The sequence below is a fragment of the Mya arenaria genome, chromosome 13 (assembly GCF_026914265.1).
Source record: "Mya arenaria isolate MELC-2E11 chromosome 13, ASM2691426v1".
Lineage (NCBI taxonomy): Eukaryota > Metazoa > Mollusca > Bivalvia > Myida > Myidae > Mya > Mya arenaria.
Window position 1 is genome coordinate 56,778,123 of NC_069134.1, and position 19,709 is coordinate 56,797,831.

Genomic DNA, 19,709 nt, shown 5'->3' on the forward strand with positions numbered 1-19,709 from the left:
GTATTCTAAGTAATATCAAATAGAATTTCATTTCAAATAAGTTGGTTAAATAGCTAATAGTAAAAGAAAGACAAGAAGGACCAATTAAAACAACATATTAAAAGCATTTATTTTGTCACACAATGTTTTTGTTTGACTTTTCCAAAAGTCTTTCAACTGGTTGTCAATATTTCCCAAAATAGAAAAAAAATCCTTCTTGTGGCCCATTTGGTTAGATCATAAGAGCTCGGTTCCTTTCTTTAACCAGCTAAATATGCCTGTGCATGACTGGATTGTGGCCCTTCAAAAGCCCAATATAGTTTTAAAGAAGACGACTTTGTATTGAGAGTGATTTATTATTGGGAGTACATGTAGTTATTTCTCTGCTTGAAATGCTTATTTTGTAAGGGAGCTAACTTTGTGTTTGTGTTGTACTTATTTCTCTTTGCTTGAAATACTACATAGTATTAGTACTTTATAAGGGAGACAACTTTATACTGAGAGCTGTGTATCATTGAAGTTTAGTTCTTTCTTTTTGTGAAACATAAGTTATACTGATTCTTTCCCTTAAAATGTGATCACCAATAGAGCACAGGCCCTTGTAGGTCTCAGATTATTGTTTTGATAAATATGTGCAAATTCATAGCTCACCTGTATTAATTAAATTGATATATTACAGCACATTCAGTTATTTTTAATGAAGATAGATATACATGTATACCACCATATTTTTATGTTATGGTTAGTGTACCAAAAGTCTGAAGGGAAGTCAGCATTCACACTAAAGCATTATTAGGGTGTGATTTACCTTAAACTTCAATCTGACCTCTTAATCAAGATAAGACAGACACCATCTTGTTTAACAAAAGATATTTCTCAAGGGAAGTCAGTATTCACACTGTTACACCCTTAGGGTGTGAATTACTAGTACCTTAAAGCACAATTTGATCTCTTAATCAAGATAAGACATACATAACATTGTTTAACAAAAGATATTATCTCTAAAAGGAAGTCAGCATTCACACTAAAACACCTTTAGGGTGTAAATTACCTGATAGCATGATCTGATCTTTTAATCAAGATAAGACATAAACCATATTGTTTAACAAAAGATAAAAGTCTTAAGGGAAGTAAGGTTTCACACTGAAACCCCCCAAGGGTGTGAATTACTACAATACCAAACTTAATGCATACAATTCTTATGATATAAATTCTTGTCAAGACATAAAAAAGCCACTTCATATCAGGACTTAAACATGGTAAGATGTGCCTGATGTTTTGCCTCTGCTTGTGTTGCAATTCACTACCTTTATTTGTGTTAGACCTCTTGGGTATAAAGTGCTCTATTTCTGGTGTACTGTGGCAAATTGTGTCATGCAGGTTGAAGAGAGAATTATATTTTTTTATTAGAATTCTGTGATGAGTTGAGTCACTATTTGTAACTTATGAATCAAAGATGTTATGAACATTGAATCAACATTTCAAGTTTTTTGTTTTGCGATCTGACATCTAATTATTTTATTTTTTTGTTTCCAGTCGAGATGGTATCTATGTTGGTGTTGGTATGATAACTGGCAGTGTCGCTGTGTACATAGCATTCAGTCTTCAGGTAAGACCAAGGAAACATCGCCTAGCATTTTTTTTTTTTTTTACGAAACTGATTTTATTTCAAAATCTTTTTTTTTTAATATTTGTGAAAATAAGTTTTAACAATGTAGGAAGGTGTTTAATTGATACATAATGTTTTACCTTATGATTTACCTTAAACATTTTTTGGAGAATATTACTATTACAAAATGTTCCTGTTTTGACTTGCAAAAAGGATTTAAAAGAATCATTTTGCAGAATAAAAAGGGGGGAATGATGTGGCACAGGGCTTTAAATAATCTTCTTTTCAACAGAATTTTAATTCTTAAAAGGATATATAATAAAAAAAATAGAAATAAATGAGATTATTCATATGGATTATTTCAGAACTACCAATGTGGATTTGTTATAAAAAATTGATCTTAAAAAACATTATTTAGATTATTTGAATTTAAAGGGTTCTGATCTGTTTAAAGCTTATCTATAGAGCATAGGGTTTTATAGATCATAGGGTTATGTGTTCTTATGTCAGTTATTAATGTATGCTTGTCATTGTTTCTTATAGATGTGAGTTAATAATACTATAAAAGACATCAAATTTTGATTGCAGAAGCTGTATTATGTAAAGGAGGCCCACAGTATATTTGTGACAGGGCTAGACTTCATGCCAACATCGGAAAATGCCAGAGAAGTAACAGGAACCCAAGATTTCCATTTGCTTAGTATTTCTGCTGACAACACCATCAGGTTGCACCAAGAACCCACCAGAGGTTAGTGACTCTTAATTGAGCCTTTATTGTATACAAATATATTTGAACAACAAAATTATTCAATCAATATTACTGTATGGTTGTGAGTGTTAGGGTTTGGGTAAAAACTACATACTCGAAAAGGTTCATAGAATTCTTTTTATTTTGACTGTGTATTATAAATAAAGAAAGAAAGGTATAGTTATAGCCCTTGTGTCATTGACGTCATAAGTAACCATTGTTGTAGAACAATCCACAACCTAATGGCTCAGACATGTGACATGTGACAATGTGCTCATGTGTATCGAGACTTGTGTTGTATTACACTTTGGTGCCTTTGTTAATAAAACACAATATTGCAAAATACACAATATTCAAAAATGAACATCATTTATTTTCTGCTCAAAAATTCATGACTTCACAAATATGAATGACAATTTTGGTGAAGACTGATGTTTTATCATTGGGCAAATTTAGATCACTGAAAAATAACAAAAGATTAATTCAATTTCAGCTTCATACAGTGCATTTATTCTCATCATTGGCTTGATGATGGCCATTGCCTTCCTTTTCTGGACGATGGCTCAGCTTGGCTTGTGATCCTGGTAACTAGATGTAGTTTACCTGACCCTATTCTACGACCGGCTCACAAAAACCTATTCTACGACTGGCTCATCAAAAACTTATTCTGCGACCGGCTCAACCATTCCTATTCTGAGACCAGTCTACAAGATCCTATTCAGCAAAACTTAAAACTTTCGACTTCCCTAGAACCACAACTCCCCTAGAACCACGGTATCACTTACTTAATACCAAGCACACCAGCGTCAAGTAAGGTATTTGTGAATAGAGCTTAAGTTGCCAAAACCGTAATAGAAGGTCCTCAAGAAACCATGATATATTATTGTATATGTTAAATACCTAACATGTGTTAGTAAAGGCAGAATTGCAATGTAAGATATAATAGAAAATCATTTCCCCCCTGAACTGTGATAATTGGAAGCTTTTTGGTGTAGGGGCCATTTTGCCAATGATTGTGCAGCACATCGTTTTAAAAAAATCTTTTTATTAGTTGATTTTTTTTTTTTAAATAACAAAAGACCTATTTTTTTACTCCAAATCAAACAAAATCTTTCATTTCAGTAGTGGTCAGTCTTAACAAAATATTGATTATAAAAATAAAAATGGTAAATGATGGTGCATTCCTTGGCAAGACAGGCCCATAGTTAAGTAGGATGTATATTATAAGTGTCTTCCCTTACCATATTTTAAAAATCATGCCAGATTTCAGGTCAGTTTAAAAAATTACTGTAGTTTCCATCAGGTGTTTTAGTTTAAGCCCGTCTGTTTTTCAAAGAAAGAAAGACTGGGTATTGTGATGGGGTTGGCGTTGTTTTGGGCTGTGTCGTCATCGTCCTCATTGTGCATAAACATTTACCTTGATCATAACCGAAATGTCCGGCAAGGTCCATAACTGGGATAATTTCCTTTTTAAAATGAAGCAAATTAGAGATTTTGTGCTCCTTTGCAAAAGCAAACAGGCTTTGTTATGTAAAAGCACTGCGGTTATCCTTTTTTGAATGGTTAACTGGTATTAAACAAAATGATTACAGTGATTTCAGTCTGGCTATTTAAGGGAAGACATTGTTTATTTTCTTGCAAATTATTTATATACAATGTGTTGACTGATATTATGTATTAAGGTATACATTTATAAGCAGCTAAAAGTTAAATAATATAATGATTAATTTATTGTTGGAAAGGGTTTTAACAATTTGAAAGTAATTGGTGTATTTTTCAAATTATTTGAATTATGATAGTTTAATAGCTTTTACTTTTGCTCTTCCTATTTATATATCATTGAAAACTTTATCTTTGAGACATGACAGGATCATAAGCCAATATTTTATTTGAAATGAGACAGGTTATTGCAATACTTATTCAAATTATGATACCGGTACATTCTTAATCAAGCAGAACATATTTTGTTCTTATGTGTTCTAACAAATGTGTTCTAACTCTCTTTACATAGGATATTTAAGTTAGAATCCACCTTGCAGTTATTAACCAACAATTTTTCAATGTTCATTCTTAATTTAAAATTTTCCTTCTAAATATAATAGTATAGTTCTAAGTGCAATGTAATGTTTTTATCTCATTCTCAAACTGTATGCTAAAAACACTCACCGCATACATGTACGTTGCTATAAGCTAAAGGTGCGCGATCATTGTCCTCTCCTTTACTTAGACTAATGCGGACTCCTCGCCTTGGCAATGGTGGCATGAACAATCCAATTTAAATGTTAGTTTTTGTTGTTTTTTCTTGTAGAATCATATCAAATGTGAAGAAAGAAATACAAAATTTAATACAACTATATTGAGTTATCTGGCAGAGTTTCACTTCGTCTAAAATTTAAGGAATTTTTGTCAGAGTTTAGGCCAAAATCCTCTGTTTCAATATGTAAAATTAAGTTGTTTTTATTCTTAGCTATCCTAAGCCTATTTCCTTCTACTAAATATCAAAGGCCAAAAGTTGTCGACAATGTTATGGACTGTCCGTCTTCCGGATATGCTAAGTGACAATTTAACAGTCCATTCTAACACCCATAAGCGTGAACAATAAAAATGTGTATAAATTTCAGATGAAATGTATATTTGATGGTAATGTAATATCTTCGTATATATAAACTAACGTTATAACTTCTGTTATAACTATTTTTTAGTTTGAAATTACAAAAAATGGGGGAAAAAGTGTAACACCTTGTCTTTCTGCAGTTCTGCGTCACAACAGCCACTGCATAAATAAGAACATAATTTGATCAAATATAATTTTAAATTTATACCAAGAAAAAATACAAATACAGTCTATGTTTCCTTAGTTCCTCGTAGTCTTCTTTCGTTTCTGTGTTGTTGTTCACACTAGCTCCTGCGTTCCTTTTTGTTGTTGATTTTCTACAAACTTGTGAAAAAAGGTTCGTTGTAGATCCAGGCTCTCTCATTTGTGTCTCAGCTTTTACGATCAATACTTAATGTTGGTTTTTGTTGTTGTCTTTTCACAAATCTTGTTTCCATAAAAAACACAATCCTTTGTCACTGACACCAATTAACCTTATGTTACCCTACAGCTTTGTATAACCTTAATTTTTTTTATGAAACCCAGATTTTTTTTAGCTTGTTCGAGGTTCGAGCTTGTGTTTTTCTTTAAGTTCTTACTACTCAAAAAGAAAATGTAAGAATACAAACTGGTACCTGAAATAAATAGTTTATATATCAGTTCCGTAATATTTTTAAACTTGGACACTGATATTGTAAGGGTTTTATTGTTTTACGAATTATCAGCTCCTTTGTCTTTTTTGGGCGTGTGGTAGAGTCGAATTTGAGCTATTATGATGGGCTTTATATCCTTGTTGTCAGCATCGGTGTCTTTTGCTCTTGAAAAGTTGAACCTTGGGCATAGCTGAAATACACTACCATGACTAAAATGGGCACCAGTTGTCATAGGCAAAAGGCATATTTTAGGAAGGTCATTAACTCTTGGCATTGACTGTCTGACACTATTGATAAGCCTGACAACTTAGGTTTGATATCATAAACATAAATTGTTGGTATTTATGTCGATTGGTGTTCAAAACCAACATAACTTAAAAGGAAAAAAATAGATAAATAAAAAAATAAATATCTATACAATTATGGAATAATCATAAGCATCAAGACATGCTCAGAATTTAATTAATGTGTCTTGTTTTTATAGTAGAATGATGAGGCCCTCTCATTTCTCCGACCACATAATTTACCAAGTCTTTACGCTCATGATTGTATTGTAATAGAAAGTTTATCCAGTTATTCTATATATATATATATAAACTCAACGAATAGATCTTTGTATTTTGACACTATATTTATTCATTGTTGAAAACATTTGCATCAATTACAAAAGTATAAATTAGTTCTTAGAGAATTCATAATAATGATACCACGAATACAATTCCGTATTTCAGTATCCCGAACCCCATGCCGTTCAGTTAAATGGTTCTTTGTATCTAGCGGGTTATCCAAACATTATATACTACAGCTCAGCTAAACGAGCACAATTTTCTTATGGTCAGTCGTGACACTTTTTTATCTTGCAAGGAACATGAATTTGTCTGGCTTGACTAATTTTGTGATTTTATCGCTTCAGCCAATTCATGCAAAAACGCTTGTATGTTTACAAGTACTTACCGAGTTTAGTATGACTCTACATAAGTGCATTTGTTAGAAATTGTAAACACTGAATAGTGAGCATATGACATATTTTTTCTGGATGGATTGACCTATACTTAGTGTGCACACAAAATTGTTTTGAAGCACAAACCATGCAGGTCTTTTCTATAAATCTGGTGTTGAGAAATAGGCATACTTGTAGTATAATGCAGATTTTTACCATCTCACCAAACCGGTTCTGTACAGCTCAAGATCCTCTCCTTGTAGCGTAATGCTACTGTTCACTTAACTTTTGTGGTAGTTCTTTAAGTTAACAACTATCAATTGTTCCAGTGTTTAAGTCTTTATTTTATTATGTTCTTTCTTAAAGTGTTTGTGACATTTGTCCGATTTTTCTTAAGACATATTTCATCATGGGAATTATTTCATGGTACTTAATATAATTTTAATTCAAGTTCACTTTGAGATCTGAAACCCTAGGAAATATTTTCTTTTTATACTTTTAATCACAATTTACTTTTTAATCACCATTTAATTTAAGAAGCGTTTGTTCCGCCCTTATCTTATTCGAGGAAGTGTCATAAATAGGTGAGAATTATTTGTTGGTGAAGATCGGAGAAACTATCATTATTTAAACCTGCAGGGTTAATTGGTGTCAAAGTGAATTGCTCGTGAGGATGATAATACTTGCTTATGATTAGGTGTCAACAGGAATGTTGTTAATGGAGACTTTTGATCAGAGAGAAATACTCTTCGGTGTTTTAACTTGATAAAAACCCGTCAACTATAATTGGTTAATGATAAAGTAGATGATTGGAAACAAAAATTAAAAAGAATTAGTGAATATGGAGGTACGGTTTTTGTTTTGTTTTTTATATGAACAATGAAGAAAACAAGAATACATGGAAATAAGTTATACCCGAAACCAAATTTGAAAAATAATCAATAGAAACAAACACAATACACTAAAACAGAAATAAAAACCATAAATGAAGCCAACACTTTTAGTCCCTAGTCAACACTGTTGATGGATGGTGACCGGGGGCGGTCACTCGAGCATCCGGTACACGTCCATGTTAGCGGCAATACTGGAAGGATGGGCGAAGCTGCTGGTCCTTGAGGCGGTAGGTCGAGATTTGCAGTGGCGCGTGTCCAAACGCTTTGGAACACGGCCCGTTTCTTGGTGAGGGCTCTCACCGATCTTCGAGAAACTGTGGCATCACAGCAGCAAACGCAGACATGGACCTGGCGTTGTGTCGCTACCCGGTGAATTTCTTCATGTACTGCGGTGAAGAAGTCCATCCGTGCATGATGGGAGCCGAGTAAGTGTCGGACGGCTGTCCGATAAATGTCGGCAAACTTCAGGTTCAGTGGTGTGCATCCAGGCAGGAGGTGGCCTTCTGTATCCAGGTGGGTGGCCCGGAGAGCCGCGCCCACGAAGGCCGTCAGCCATCTGACAAGAAGCTCACGTACGACAAAGTGAAGGGTAAATCGAGGAAGTGCAGAGTTCATGATGTTGAAGGTTTGTGGAAGCGTAAAGTACAGCAAGAGAGTGTGGGCAGAATCATCGTCTTGTTTTGGTTTTTATATGATCTATGAAGAAACAATAATACATGCAAAATAAGTAACACCCGAAACCAAATATGAAAAGTAATCAATATAAACAAACACAATACACTGAAACAGGAATAATAATAATAATGAATGAAGTCCAGACTTTATAAAAAACACCGAATTAGTTTCTAATCGACACTGTTGACGTCTATATTGTTCGTGGAAGGTGACCGGGGTCGGTCACTTGAGCATCCGGTACACGTCCATGTTAGCGGCAATACTGGAAGGATGGGCGAAGCTGCTGGTCCTTGAGGCGGTAGGTCGAGATTTGCAGTGGCGCGTGTCCAAACGCTTTGGAACACGGCCCGTTTCCTGGTGAGGGCTCTCACCGATCTTCGAGAAACTGTGGCATCACAGCAGCAAACGCAGACATGGACCTGGCGTTGTGTCGCTACCCGGTGAATTTCTTCATGTACTGCGGTGAAGAAGTCCATCCGTGCATGATGGGAGCCGAGTAAGTGTCGGACGGCTGTCCGATAAATGTCGGCAAACTTCAGGTTCAGTGGTGTGCATCCAGGCAGGAGGTGGCCTTCTGTATCCAAGTGGGTGGCCCGGAGAGCCGCGCCCACGAAGGCCGTCAGCCATCTGACAAGAAGCTCACGTACGACGAAGTGAAGGGTAAATCGAGGAAGTGCAGAGTTCATGATGTTGAAGGTTTGTGGAAGCGTAAAGTACAGCAAGAGAGTGTGGGCAGAATCATCGTCTGCGTGTGTTTATATTGGGCACCGTGTTCTTGTGTTTGTCAGTTATTGATGATAATAGGTTCACAATTCTTATGTACAAGTCCATCATTAACATCAATGATGTCAATCACGATTGCAGTATCGGGGTTGTCGATCTCGTTATTGACAGTTCAAAAACAGAAAAGTCCCGGTGGCTGTCAACAATTTTAATTGTGGCCCTCATGGTTTAAATCCATCCGATCCGAGCAGGGATAAAGTCTTTTGATGGCTTCGGACATCGGGTTCGCAGCCGACGTTGATTGGTTGCAGATACCCAGTTTTTCAGGCCTCGCCTCTGATTGGGCGAGAGTAGATTCCTCACTGGCCTTGTAGACCACCTGACTGTATTGTGGGTGTGGTTTGGGACGCGATCGGTCAGGAATACATTTGAGAAAGGCAGAATGATATTTACAAAGAATGAGAACGGTCACACTGACAAGCAGAACACCAGCTGCTATGATTGTAATTAATTTCCATAGTGGCCACCCAGAGGATACGTCAAGGACAGAATTAGGTAATTAAATTTATTCATTAAAGCTCTTAAGGGAAGTTCGTGTATCTGTTTCAATTCATCAGGCATTTCAATTTTGAGACATTAGTAAGAATTTTATGGAGAGGATCCCAGATTTGAACATCGGAATCGTCTCCTACCCCGAATAGAAATTTGAATATGCCTCCCAAAGGTAATAAAGACCGTTCAGATCGTTGTCCTAAAGTTTGTAAATCTGTATAGCTATTTAATACTTCCGTGTAAGTGTCCTGTACATTTCCCAAATCTAATTGAATGTGCCTAATTGTTTCAATAAATGCGTCTTTATCAGTATACTTATCATTTTTCTTAAAATGCATAATAACCTGATTAGCCATTTCGGTAGAATTTATTAATCTCTGATCAACTTGATCAAGAAAGTTTGCAAACACCTTAGTGTCAATTACCAGTGCTAATTGCCAGTGTGACTTAGTAATTGAAATATCTTTAAGTTTTTGAAATATGACATTATCGTATATCTCAAAAGTTTCACTCATGCCAATCGCGTACCAGAGTACAAGGTAATTCATCCTTGTTTCTGAAAAGAGATGATTAATATAATTGATAACAACATCCTGGTCACGGCACCAAACTTTTACGTGTCGCGTAATGCCAACGCTCACTTAACTTTCGTGATAGTTCGTTCAGTAAACAACCAACAACTGTTCAAATGTTCTAAGTCTTTATTTTGTTATGTACCTTCTTAAGTATCATACGGGCTATAAGTTCTAGTTAACTTTCGTGATAGTTTGTTCAGTAAACAACCAACAACTGTTCAAATGTTCTAAGTCTTTATTTTGTTATGTACCTTCTTAAGTATCATACGGGCTATAAGTTCTAGTTAACTTTCGTGATAGTTCGTTCAGTAAACAACCAACAACTGTTCAAATGTTCTAAGTCTTTATTTTGTTATGTACCTTCTTAAGTATCATACGGGCTATAAGTTCTAGTTAACTTTCGTGATAGTTCGTTCAGTAAACAACCAACAACTGTTCAAATGTTCTAAGTCTTTATTTTGTTATGTACCTTCTTAAGTATCATACGGGCTATAAGTCTAGTTCATGCCCAAAACCTAACCTAAACTAACTGTGTAACATGCTTTCATATATACTGCTGATTTCGTCTAGTTTGTGACAGGTGTGCATATTTAATTTCTTGTTATATACAAAAAGATGTATTCTACAGTCATGAACTGTCAAGCTAATTGGTCAAATAGCCAGCGGCTATCACGAACTGTCAGCATCTAAGTAAATCTACATTTGATCACCATGATGAAGTATTTGCTTTTTGTTACAAATAAACTTTGAATTTGAATTTGAAAACTATTGATTTTTGTTATTACTTTAAGTGTTTCATACGTAACTTTTATGTTATGTGACACTTTAAAGTGTTTATACGTAACTACGTTACGTGACAACTATAAGATAGGACATAAAATACTGTTAAATATAAATCTAAAAATGTGAACAACATAAAAATCCTAAAAAAATGAGAAAACATGAAACAATATAGAATGATGAAATGATGAGATTGAATATGAATATAATGAAATAATGATGATAATCATTAACACAATAAAAATGAAAAATAACCTTGTGAAAACATCCTCCAGCCGAGTAAAACAATGCTCCTGCATTGAACACAGTTCACAATGCATGTGTAATAGTAACATGAATTACAAGGCAGGGGAGTTAATGCAAAAGAATAACAATATAAGAATTGTGTACATATTTACATATGTGGCCCTCTCTCGTTCTATGACCACATTAAAAGAATATCCCCAAGTTCTTAGAATCGTGATCACAATTATTTATGTCAGTCGTTCCAGTTATTCTATTATGAATACAATAACTCGACAAGTCCGTGTTCGTTTAACACTTATTTATTCTATGTTGATATATATTCTCCTCAGTTATTTAAGTAAAGTTTTACTTCGATTACATGTGATATAAAAATATAATACGAATATAGTTTCCGTATTTCTGGTATCAAGAACGCCCGTGACGCGAATTGAGCGGTTCTCCCGGTCTGGCGCCCTGATCAAAAGTGGCCAGGTCTTTTATACTAAGGCTCAGCCAAATGAGCACAATTTCCTTATGGTCAATCGTGACACTAGGCACAATAAATATGCCCGGCATTACTATTTCGTGAATTCTTTCTGTCTCAATCAGACAGTTATAGCCAAAGAAGTAAATATTTTATTAAGGAAACTTTGTATCAGCAAATATAGCAAAATGTGGATTCAGCAAATTCATGCAGAAACCTTGTATGTTTACACATATCAAGAAATAAACATATTTCCATCTGAAAATATCAACAATAAACATGTTGAATAGTAATTAATACAATGTCACAAAAATATGACTAAGAAACTATGTCCTTATACCGTTAGCACTAAGCACATTTCCTATAACAATGTTAAATGAAATGCAATGTCTTTCAAAGACATGAATAATAAAAGTAAAATGTTGTGTAGCCTAGGCCTCCTTGTTCGTGTGGAGAACATTATAAATGGCTTGATGCTAAAACTGGCTGTGATGAAAAAAAAATAAAAATAATAATATGAAAAATAAAATGACACTGATTAATAAAAGAAAATGTAATCGGTTAGAAAATTGTCTGATGTTAAAATGAATGCACAAAATTATACAGATGGTAGATGGATAAGGCTTGGTTCTTTTTAATCGCTGATTTTTGGGTATAGCAATGGTTTTGCCTCATTTGACTCCATCGGAGCAGATGGGACCTGACTCGCTCCTATTTCTATTGGGATACAAAACTGATTGTGTGTTACCCATAAATACAGTGAATAAGGGTCTGTAATAAAACCTAAATCTTGATAGTTATTCCTGATAAAGTTATAGTTGTAAGATTGGTCAATGACTTTTGCAAAAAGCCAAGACTGTCTTTCTTCAAAATTATCTGAAAATGACTCAAAAGAGTTTTCCATTTGAACAATCATGTCATGATTATTTTTCAAACCAGTAATAGCATTATTGAAGCTTTCATTAGATGTAGCCATAAATAAACTCATTATATCAATTTGATGTTTAAAAGATGCATCTAATTTATCATTATTTTTATGCAAAGCGTTTAAATTGTTTGCAATTTTCTGAACATCTGATGATGTTGACAGACCAAAAAGACCTGATGCAATTTTTCCTACAAAAGGTAATAAACTGCGTCTACGACGAGAGGGTAGTTTATCACTAACATGAACCATATCCAAAATATTGTTGGTAACCGTATCAACGTATAACATTGTATCATTATGAACTGAACTTAAATGCTTTGATACAGCAGCAATTTCAGGACATTTACATTTTGGTTGATCATCATGTTGAAAGTTTGGTATTTTTAAATCAATGACAAAAGTGTGTTGCCAATGTTCTGAAGAACTAAACAAATCAGGCATGGGTTTAAAAATAGTCCCATAATTTAGTCTGGTCTCAATCATCAGCCCATGTGAATTTGGCCACAGCAGACATAAGGTCAGGAAAAACAGGATATAGCCTGCAAGTAGAAAATACCCATATTCAAAATAATTATGAGCTTACATATCATTATTTGACGTCATATAGCACTATATTTCATGAGCCTGCTCAATACTTAAAATATAAACAATGAAAAGTTTGGTCAATAAATTTTTTAAACCTGGTATTAACTACACAATATGACATTTTTATGTCTGCCTAATCACAGTTATTCTGGGAGTTGATTACTAAATAATTAATACCATGCTTAATGTAGTGAACTTACATCATAATTATGTGTAAAAAATTATATGATATAAACAAACCAAAGGCAAATGGTTTGAAAAATAAAATAACTGTTTAAAATAAAACAGTTCACTTTCTTTATTTAAATACTTCCGTTTTACGTCTTTTATTTTTAGACGTATATGTTAAATGAAAGTTATTGCGCATCTCTTCTGGGACTAAATCCGCAAGAAGCCATTTGTTGTGCGAATTATCAAGGTTTTCAAACTTAAACCTATACCATTTCTTTCCATTTTGATGAGAATATCTTCGTATTCTTTCTACTTTGTTTGTAGAAACATTATCATCTGGACTATCACCACTGACATCAATTTCAGGGTCTCCAGTCTGACCTATAATATTTTCCCTAACATTTTGAATGTTTTCATCTGCATACCGATCAAATGGGATGTGGTATTTCTTCAGACGAGAAGCATTGACCAATGATTTCACAATTTTTCCCGTGTGTACTAGTTTCAGTTTGTATGTGTAATTGGGTCCTAACTCAATAATTTCATATGGACCTACATATTTTGGTGCCAATTTCCTACATTGCCCTACTTTGACATTTTCCTTGTTTAACATGATCTGTTGACCTTTGACATAAGATGGTTCTTTTGCTTTCCTATCATGGTATTATTTTTGTTTTATTTGCTGGCCAGATCTGTTTGCATTTATGATAGAGTTCATAAGTTTCAGCTGTTCATTCAAGTTGTCTACAAATTCCTTGACGTTTACAGGCAAGTCTTCCTTAGGAATAAGAGCTATATCAATAGGCAAATTCATATGCCTACCAAACAAAACTTGATAAGGTGTAAACCCAGTTGATGATGAAACAGCGTTCCTGAAATTTAGCATAATTGCTGGTATAAGTTCTGCCCAATTGTTTTGGTTATCCATACACAGAGTTCTAAGATCTTGTCCTAAGAATCCATTAACCCTTGTTACATCTGAGTTACTCTGAGGATGAAATGAAGATGTATGGTGCCTAGTTATTTGAAATCTTTATTTGTTGAGCATATTTCTGCTTGATTTGCCGCCAAAATATCAACTTGTTCTTTCTGTTCTGCCATATTGACATTACCTTATGCGTTTTTGACTACTTCTGCAAGACTTTGTTCAGAGAAATTTATTTGTGGTGGATTAATTGCATATGCCTTTTCAGACAATTCTGCTGTTTCAATTAATCCCTCAAGTGTTCGTGGAGGATTACGCTTTAAATCGGCCCTAATATGTGGTAGTAATCCACCACTCGCTGCACTTAAAATGTTTTCTTGAGAAATGTCGGCAGTGTGTGCTTTTGTATGCACCTCATAAATAAAATCCCTAACTGTTTGTTTTGACCTTTGTCTCATGTGGAATAAATCAGCTAATGTTTGAACTTTGTCTATTTTTTTACCAAAACGTTGTATAAATTTTGTTTTTAATAGATTGAAATCATTTTTTATGTCATCGGAAAATGTCGTAAACCAATCAAAGGAGTACCTATTGCAAGATACATGCCGAAAAATTTAGCGAGAGATGCCAGATCGGTTTGAGAAACACTGCCAAAATACTTGAACCTTTCCACCCAAGTTTTAGCATCAATAGTGGGATCATATTTCCCAACTAACTCCACTTTAAAAGGAGGCCTACCTTGTGTTCTGGCAGGTCCTTAGGGTCCGGCTTGCAGTCCAGGGTCTGCCTCTTCTTGCCTGGCTACTTCTTGTCCCCTTTCCGCCATTGTAGTTTCTTTCTTGGGTGGGAGAGCTTGAATTTGTTCGTCAGGTACCAACGGACGGCTTGGGTCTTCAACTTGTCCTTGTGATCTAGTATGTGGCACCCTCAGCATGTGCGACAAGTGGTCAATTTTATGATTTTGGATTCTTCACCAGTTTTCAGCCGTTCATACTTTATTTGTTGTTGATTAACTAAATATTTGATGTCAATATTTATATGTCAAAGTCCTGGTTGATTATTATATTATTGTCGTTAAGACCACTTGTGCCTTGGTTTGGAGGGTACCTGGTTTGAAGAGAGCCAAACAGTTGATATTTCAAGTCAAGGTAAAGTGTCTTTCTTAGAAATTGTAAACACTGAATTGTGAGCATATGAAATACATTTTTAGCGTAACACTATGATAACTTTCTAAATGTCCAACTTAATTAGATTACCGAAACACCAGTTGCACCGCTCCGGACACCCAGCCTCCAAGGTATCCATGAAAAAAATGGACAAATAATGTACCATGTATAGCGTAATGCAATCGAGAACATTCTTTATTTTAAAACGATCTTTCTAGGTATAATTATATAGTTCGAAATACAGTGTAGCATGTCAGGTAATACTGCTGTTCACTTAATTTGTTGGAAGTCTTTTGGTTATTAAACAACAATTGTTTGAATGTTAGTTCCTTCTTTATTGTTCAACGTTCTTTCTAAGTATAATAATCAGTTCTAAATACACGCTTTACATTTAAGCTCTCCCCACAACCTAACTCCTGTCCATTAAGGACCACAGGGCTCTTCCTAGCCCTCTCTGTCTTTACGTCCAAAATGATTCACTTTAAATAGTATGACTATGACAGCTTAACAACCCAAAGCGTACCCGTTTTAGTAATTAACATGACTATTTATGAAAAACTGTACATTTGTATCAGGTCGGCTTTCAACCACTTCCTCATTTATTGACAAATCAAATATGCCCTACAATAATTACTAAACATTTATAATGAAGACAAATATCCATCTAATTCAAAGCTTATTTTACCGTAAATAACATCATTACGTTACAAACATTCAAAGCTCATCCCCATATCGCTAACTATATGTTAAACACTCGCTTTATATACTCATATCGGAGGTCAAAATTTGTTATATGGCCGCAACACATATCTTGACAGGCTTGTCCACCAAACGCCCATGTGTTTTTGGTGTACATATGGAAATATCTTATTTACTTCGTATTCACACTCTTGAACTTCCAAGCTAATTGGCTGGGAAGGTGGAAAACGTCCAATCTCTGGTATCTCTGGGTCAATAAGTTACTCAAGATATATTTTTATGACAAATATATGTGCACTATGCTGTGTGGAAGGTCAATTATAGATTATGGCTAAGTTTAATTAGCAATCGCAAAATATTCACAATAAAGCACAATGATGAAATATATTGCTTGTAAGTAGGCAGTAATTGTAGGTAATCCCTAAATAAATGATCTTATATGGTAAGTATATCCTTATATGGTAAGGATATCCTTATATGGTAAGGATATCCTTATATGGTAAGTATATCCTTATATGGTAAGTATATCCTTAAATCATTAAACGGTAATTTAGTAGATCAATTATCGGAAATGTCAAAAAGTAGGAGTATCGGAACTTATTGACACATTGAAGTTGTCATAACGGAGACAACCAAACCAAACCAAGATTTATTTCTTTTTAATCGAGATCCGGTACTTTGAATCGATAATCTATTTTAACAAGGATGATGATCAATTGCCAATACCGAAGCCTAACCCTGAACGGGCGTTTTGTACCTTAAATCACAAAGAATTAAAAAACTTCATGGCACTGATAGTGAAATTCCCCATGCGGAACTTAAGATTTTAAGAAATAAACAAAACAAAAAACGCAAATGATTCACAATCTGATGAAAGATATCATGATAACTCAAGTTCAGATACATTTGTTATATAGTATGAATAACTGTGCATACATTTTCTTTATTAAGTGTTTAGTATTGCAATAACCTGTTCTCATATAATATTGCGTATATATGTTTTACGCAAATCATGTTAAATAAGTAGATTATGTGTATATTATGTATGTCATGATTGTTTTGTAAATTGCCTTATGTTATATTATTTATTTGTTTGTTTGATCATTGAAATAAAAAGAATCAAATTTGCAGGTTTGTTTTATGCTTCTCAACGAGTCATCATTTTTATGAAGACATGAATATTACCTTTGGTGTCCGTGACAGCAGCACAAGAAATACCCATTTTTATCCGCCTTGGTTAGTTTCAAATGTATTGTGAATCGGAGCATTAATTCCAGAGTTCTGGCCCTTTTTTAAATTATAAATAGAGGGGTTATTTTTGTTTAGGCCAAAACTTAAGTACTGATTATCTAATTATAAGTATTCATTATACAAGGATAATGGCATTTTTTGGAAATGGGTGTTGCAATCTTGGCATATCTTGGCATAACAGTAAACTCCAGAATTATGCACCTTTACCAAAACATGCATGCACAGATGAAAACAACAACATAGCTTTATTATCCAGTCATGCCGAAAACTGTGACAGTGTTGTGTACATGGTCAAGTTTGAAAGTTTGGTGAATCGCCTCAGCAATTTCAAAGTTATGACCCTTTTACAATTAAAAAGTGTAGATTTATGACTTCTGCAGACAATTACTGACTTGGCAGGCAGCCTGGCTAATGCCAGTAACAATGCTTTCTTAGTCCATGTTTTACATTCTTTAATTGGGATACATCTTAAGTGGTATGGCCAAAATACTTGACTCTATGTTGTTTTCAACAAATCAGTAAAATGGGGTCACCTCAGGTCAAAAATGACGACACCAAGTCAAATATGAGAAAAAAATAGATCCCGGCTTTATATTCAATAGTTTTCTATTAAAACACTTGCCTTAATGTTGTCTTGAAAAATATGAGCATGGACTACCTAAGGTCATACACAATTCCACTAGGTGAAACCTTTAAGGGACTGTACACCAGATTGGCACCAAAAATGTTTTTTCTGTATTGAATCTCAGGACAATTATATAATAGAATGTGTTATGCTTTGATATCATAATTGTTAAAAAAAATTACAAAAATGTAAAAAAAATAAGTTGTGTCAGAGACCGGGTTCGAACCCGTGCAGTCCAGCGTCGTATCCACTTAGCCACAACGGCTTACTCTAAATGGGTGACAAAATGAAGTTATACACCTACCTCGGTAATAGCACGTGATAACACCGACTAGCCAATCACGCATAAGGAATGAATACTACCTGGTAGACATACCCAGTCATCTTTTTTAATGGAAAAAATACGAAATAACTGCTAAACTTAAATAAATTGTAAACTATGAGGTACTTCAGTTGGTAAGTTCCAATGCATTGTACACATCAATGCCAAGTTTATGTCAGTTTTCGACAATTTTCTTCTTTTTTTCGCTATTTTATCATACGTTGTACAGCCCCTTTAAAACAAATAAAATATCCCCACAATAAATCAAAGTAATTTTTATCCTATGGCTATAAAACTAATCAGAAATAAATGTCTGCTCGTTGTCTTTGGCGTTTACCCTGTGCCATTAAACGAGTTTATGTTTAAACTTTTGGCTACTGAGCTTGTCTCTGTAGCTTTTTACATACATATTCAACATTGATTAATATGGGTTACCTCAGGTCAAAAGTTAGATCATTAGGTAGGCCAAGTCTTATTATAGAAACTCCTGCCGGTTTTATCAAATTGTTATGAAACTTGTTATGAAGAATAAAGAGGGCTATACTACTCGCCCAAGCGTCGGCGTCCGGTTAATGTTGTATTGGCAAGTTTGGATTGCCGCTTATAAGTCCATTATCCTTCATTCAATCGACTTTGAAATACTTCACACAGTTGTTCATGGCCATCACATAATGAGGTTAGATAACTCTATATTATCCTTTGTACAAAATATGGCCCCTGATTGACTATGGAACTTAATTTAGTTTTAGGGCAGGTTGGGATATTTATTAATTACTTCTATACCCCTTATTCAATTTGCTTAATACACAATTGTTCAGGACCATCACACAATTAGGTTACATAACACCATATTATCCTTAATACAAGTTATGGCCTCTGATTTACTTAGGTTAAAGTTTTAGGGCAGGATAAAGTTTTAGGGCAAGTTGGGATTTTCAGTAATAAGTCCCAATACCCTTCCTTCAATTGACTTTATACTTCACACAGTTGTTCAGGGCCATCACATAATGAGGTTAGATAACCCCATATTATCCTTTATACAGATTATGGGCCCCTGATCGACTATGGAACTTAGGTTAAAGTGTTAGGGCAGGTTGGGATATTTATTATGCCCCCCTTCGAAGAAGAGGGGTATATTGCTTTGCACAGGCATGTCGGTCGGTCCGTCGGTAGACCAAAACTTGTCCAAGTGATAACTCAACAATTCCTGGATGTATGGTCATCAAACTTCACATGAAGGTTGGGCCTGACCAGTAGATAACCCCTATTGATTTTGGGGGTCATTGGGTCAAAGGTCAAGGTCACAGTGACCTTTAATAATAAAATAATTTTAAAGCTTGTCCGAGTGATAACTCTACAATGCCTGCACCCATGGCCCTCAAACTTGACATGGAGGTTGGGCCTGACCAGTAGATGACCCCTATTGTTTTGGGGGGTCATCAGGCCAAAGGTCAAGGTCACAGTGACCTTGAATGGTAAAAGGTTGTCCGAGTGATAACTTGACAATGCCTGCACCCATGGCCCTCAAACTTGACTTGGAGGTTGGGCCTGACCAGTAGCTGACCCCTACTGTTTTTGGGGCTCATCGGATCAAAGGTCAAGTTCACA

General features: G+C 34.7%; 1 protein-coding gene across 1 annotated transcript in view; it reads left to right on the forward strand.

The window, feature by feature from the left end:
- LOC128214043 (prolactin regulatory element-binding protein-like) overlaps nt 1-17,033 on the forward strand; it is a 30,166-nt gene extending 13,133 nt beyond the window's left edge. The window contains exons 7-9 of the mRNA XM_052920276.1: nt 1,516-1,588; nt 2,177-2,336; nt 2,830-17,033. Of these exons, the coding sequence (XP_052776236.1) occupies nt 1,516-1,588; nt 2,177-2,336; nt 2,830-2,915 (319 nt within the window). The 3' untranslated portion in view covers nt 2,916-17,033. The remainder of the gene's footprint in view (nt 1-1,515; nt 1,589-2,176; nt 2,337-2,829) is intronic.
- The last annotated feature ends 2,676 nt before the right edge of the window (nt 17,034-19,709 follow it).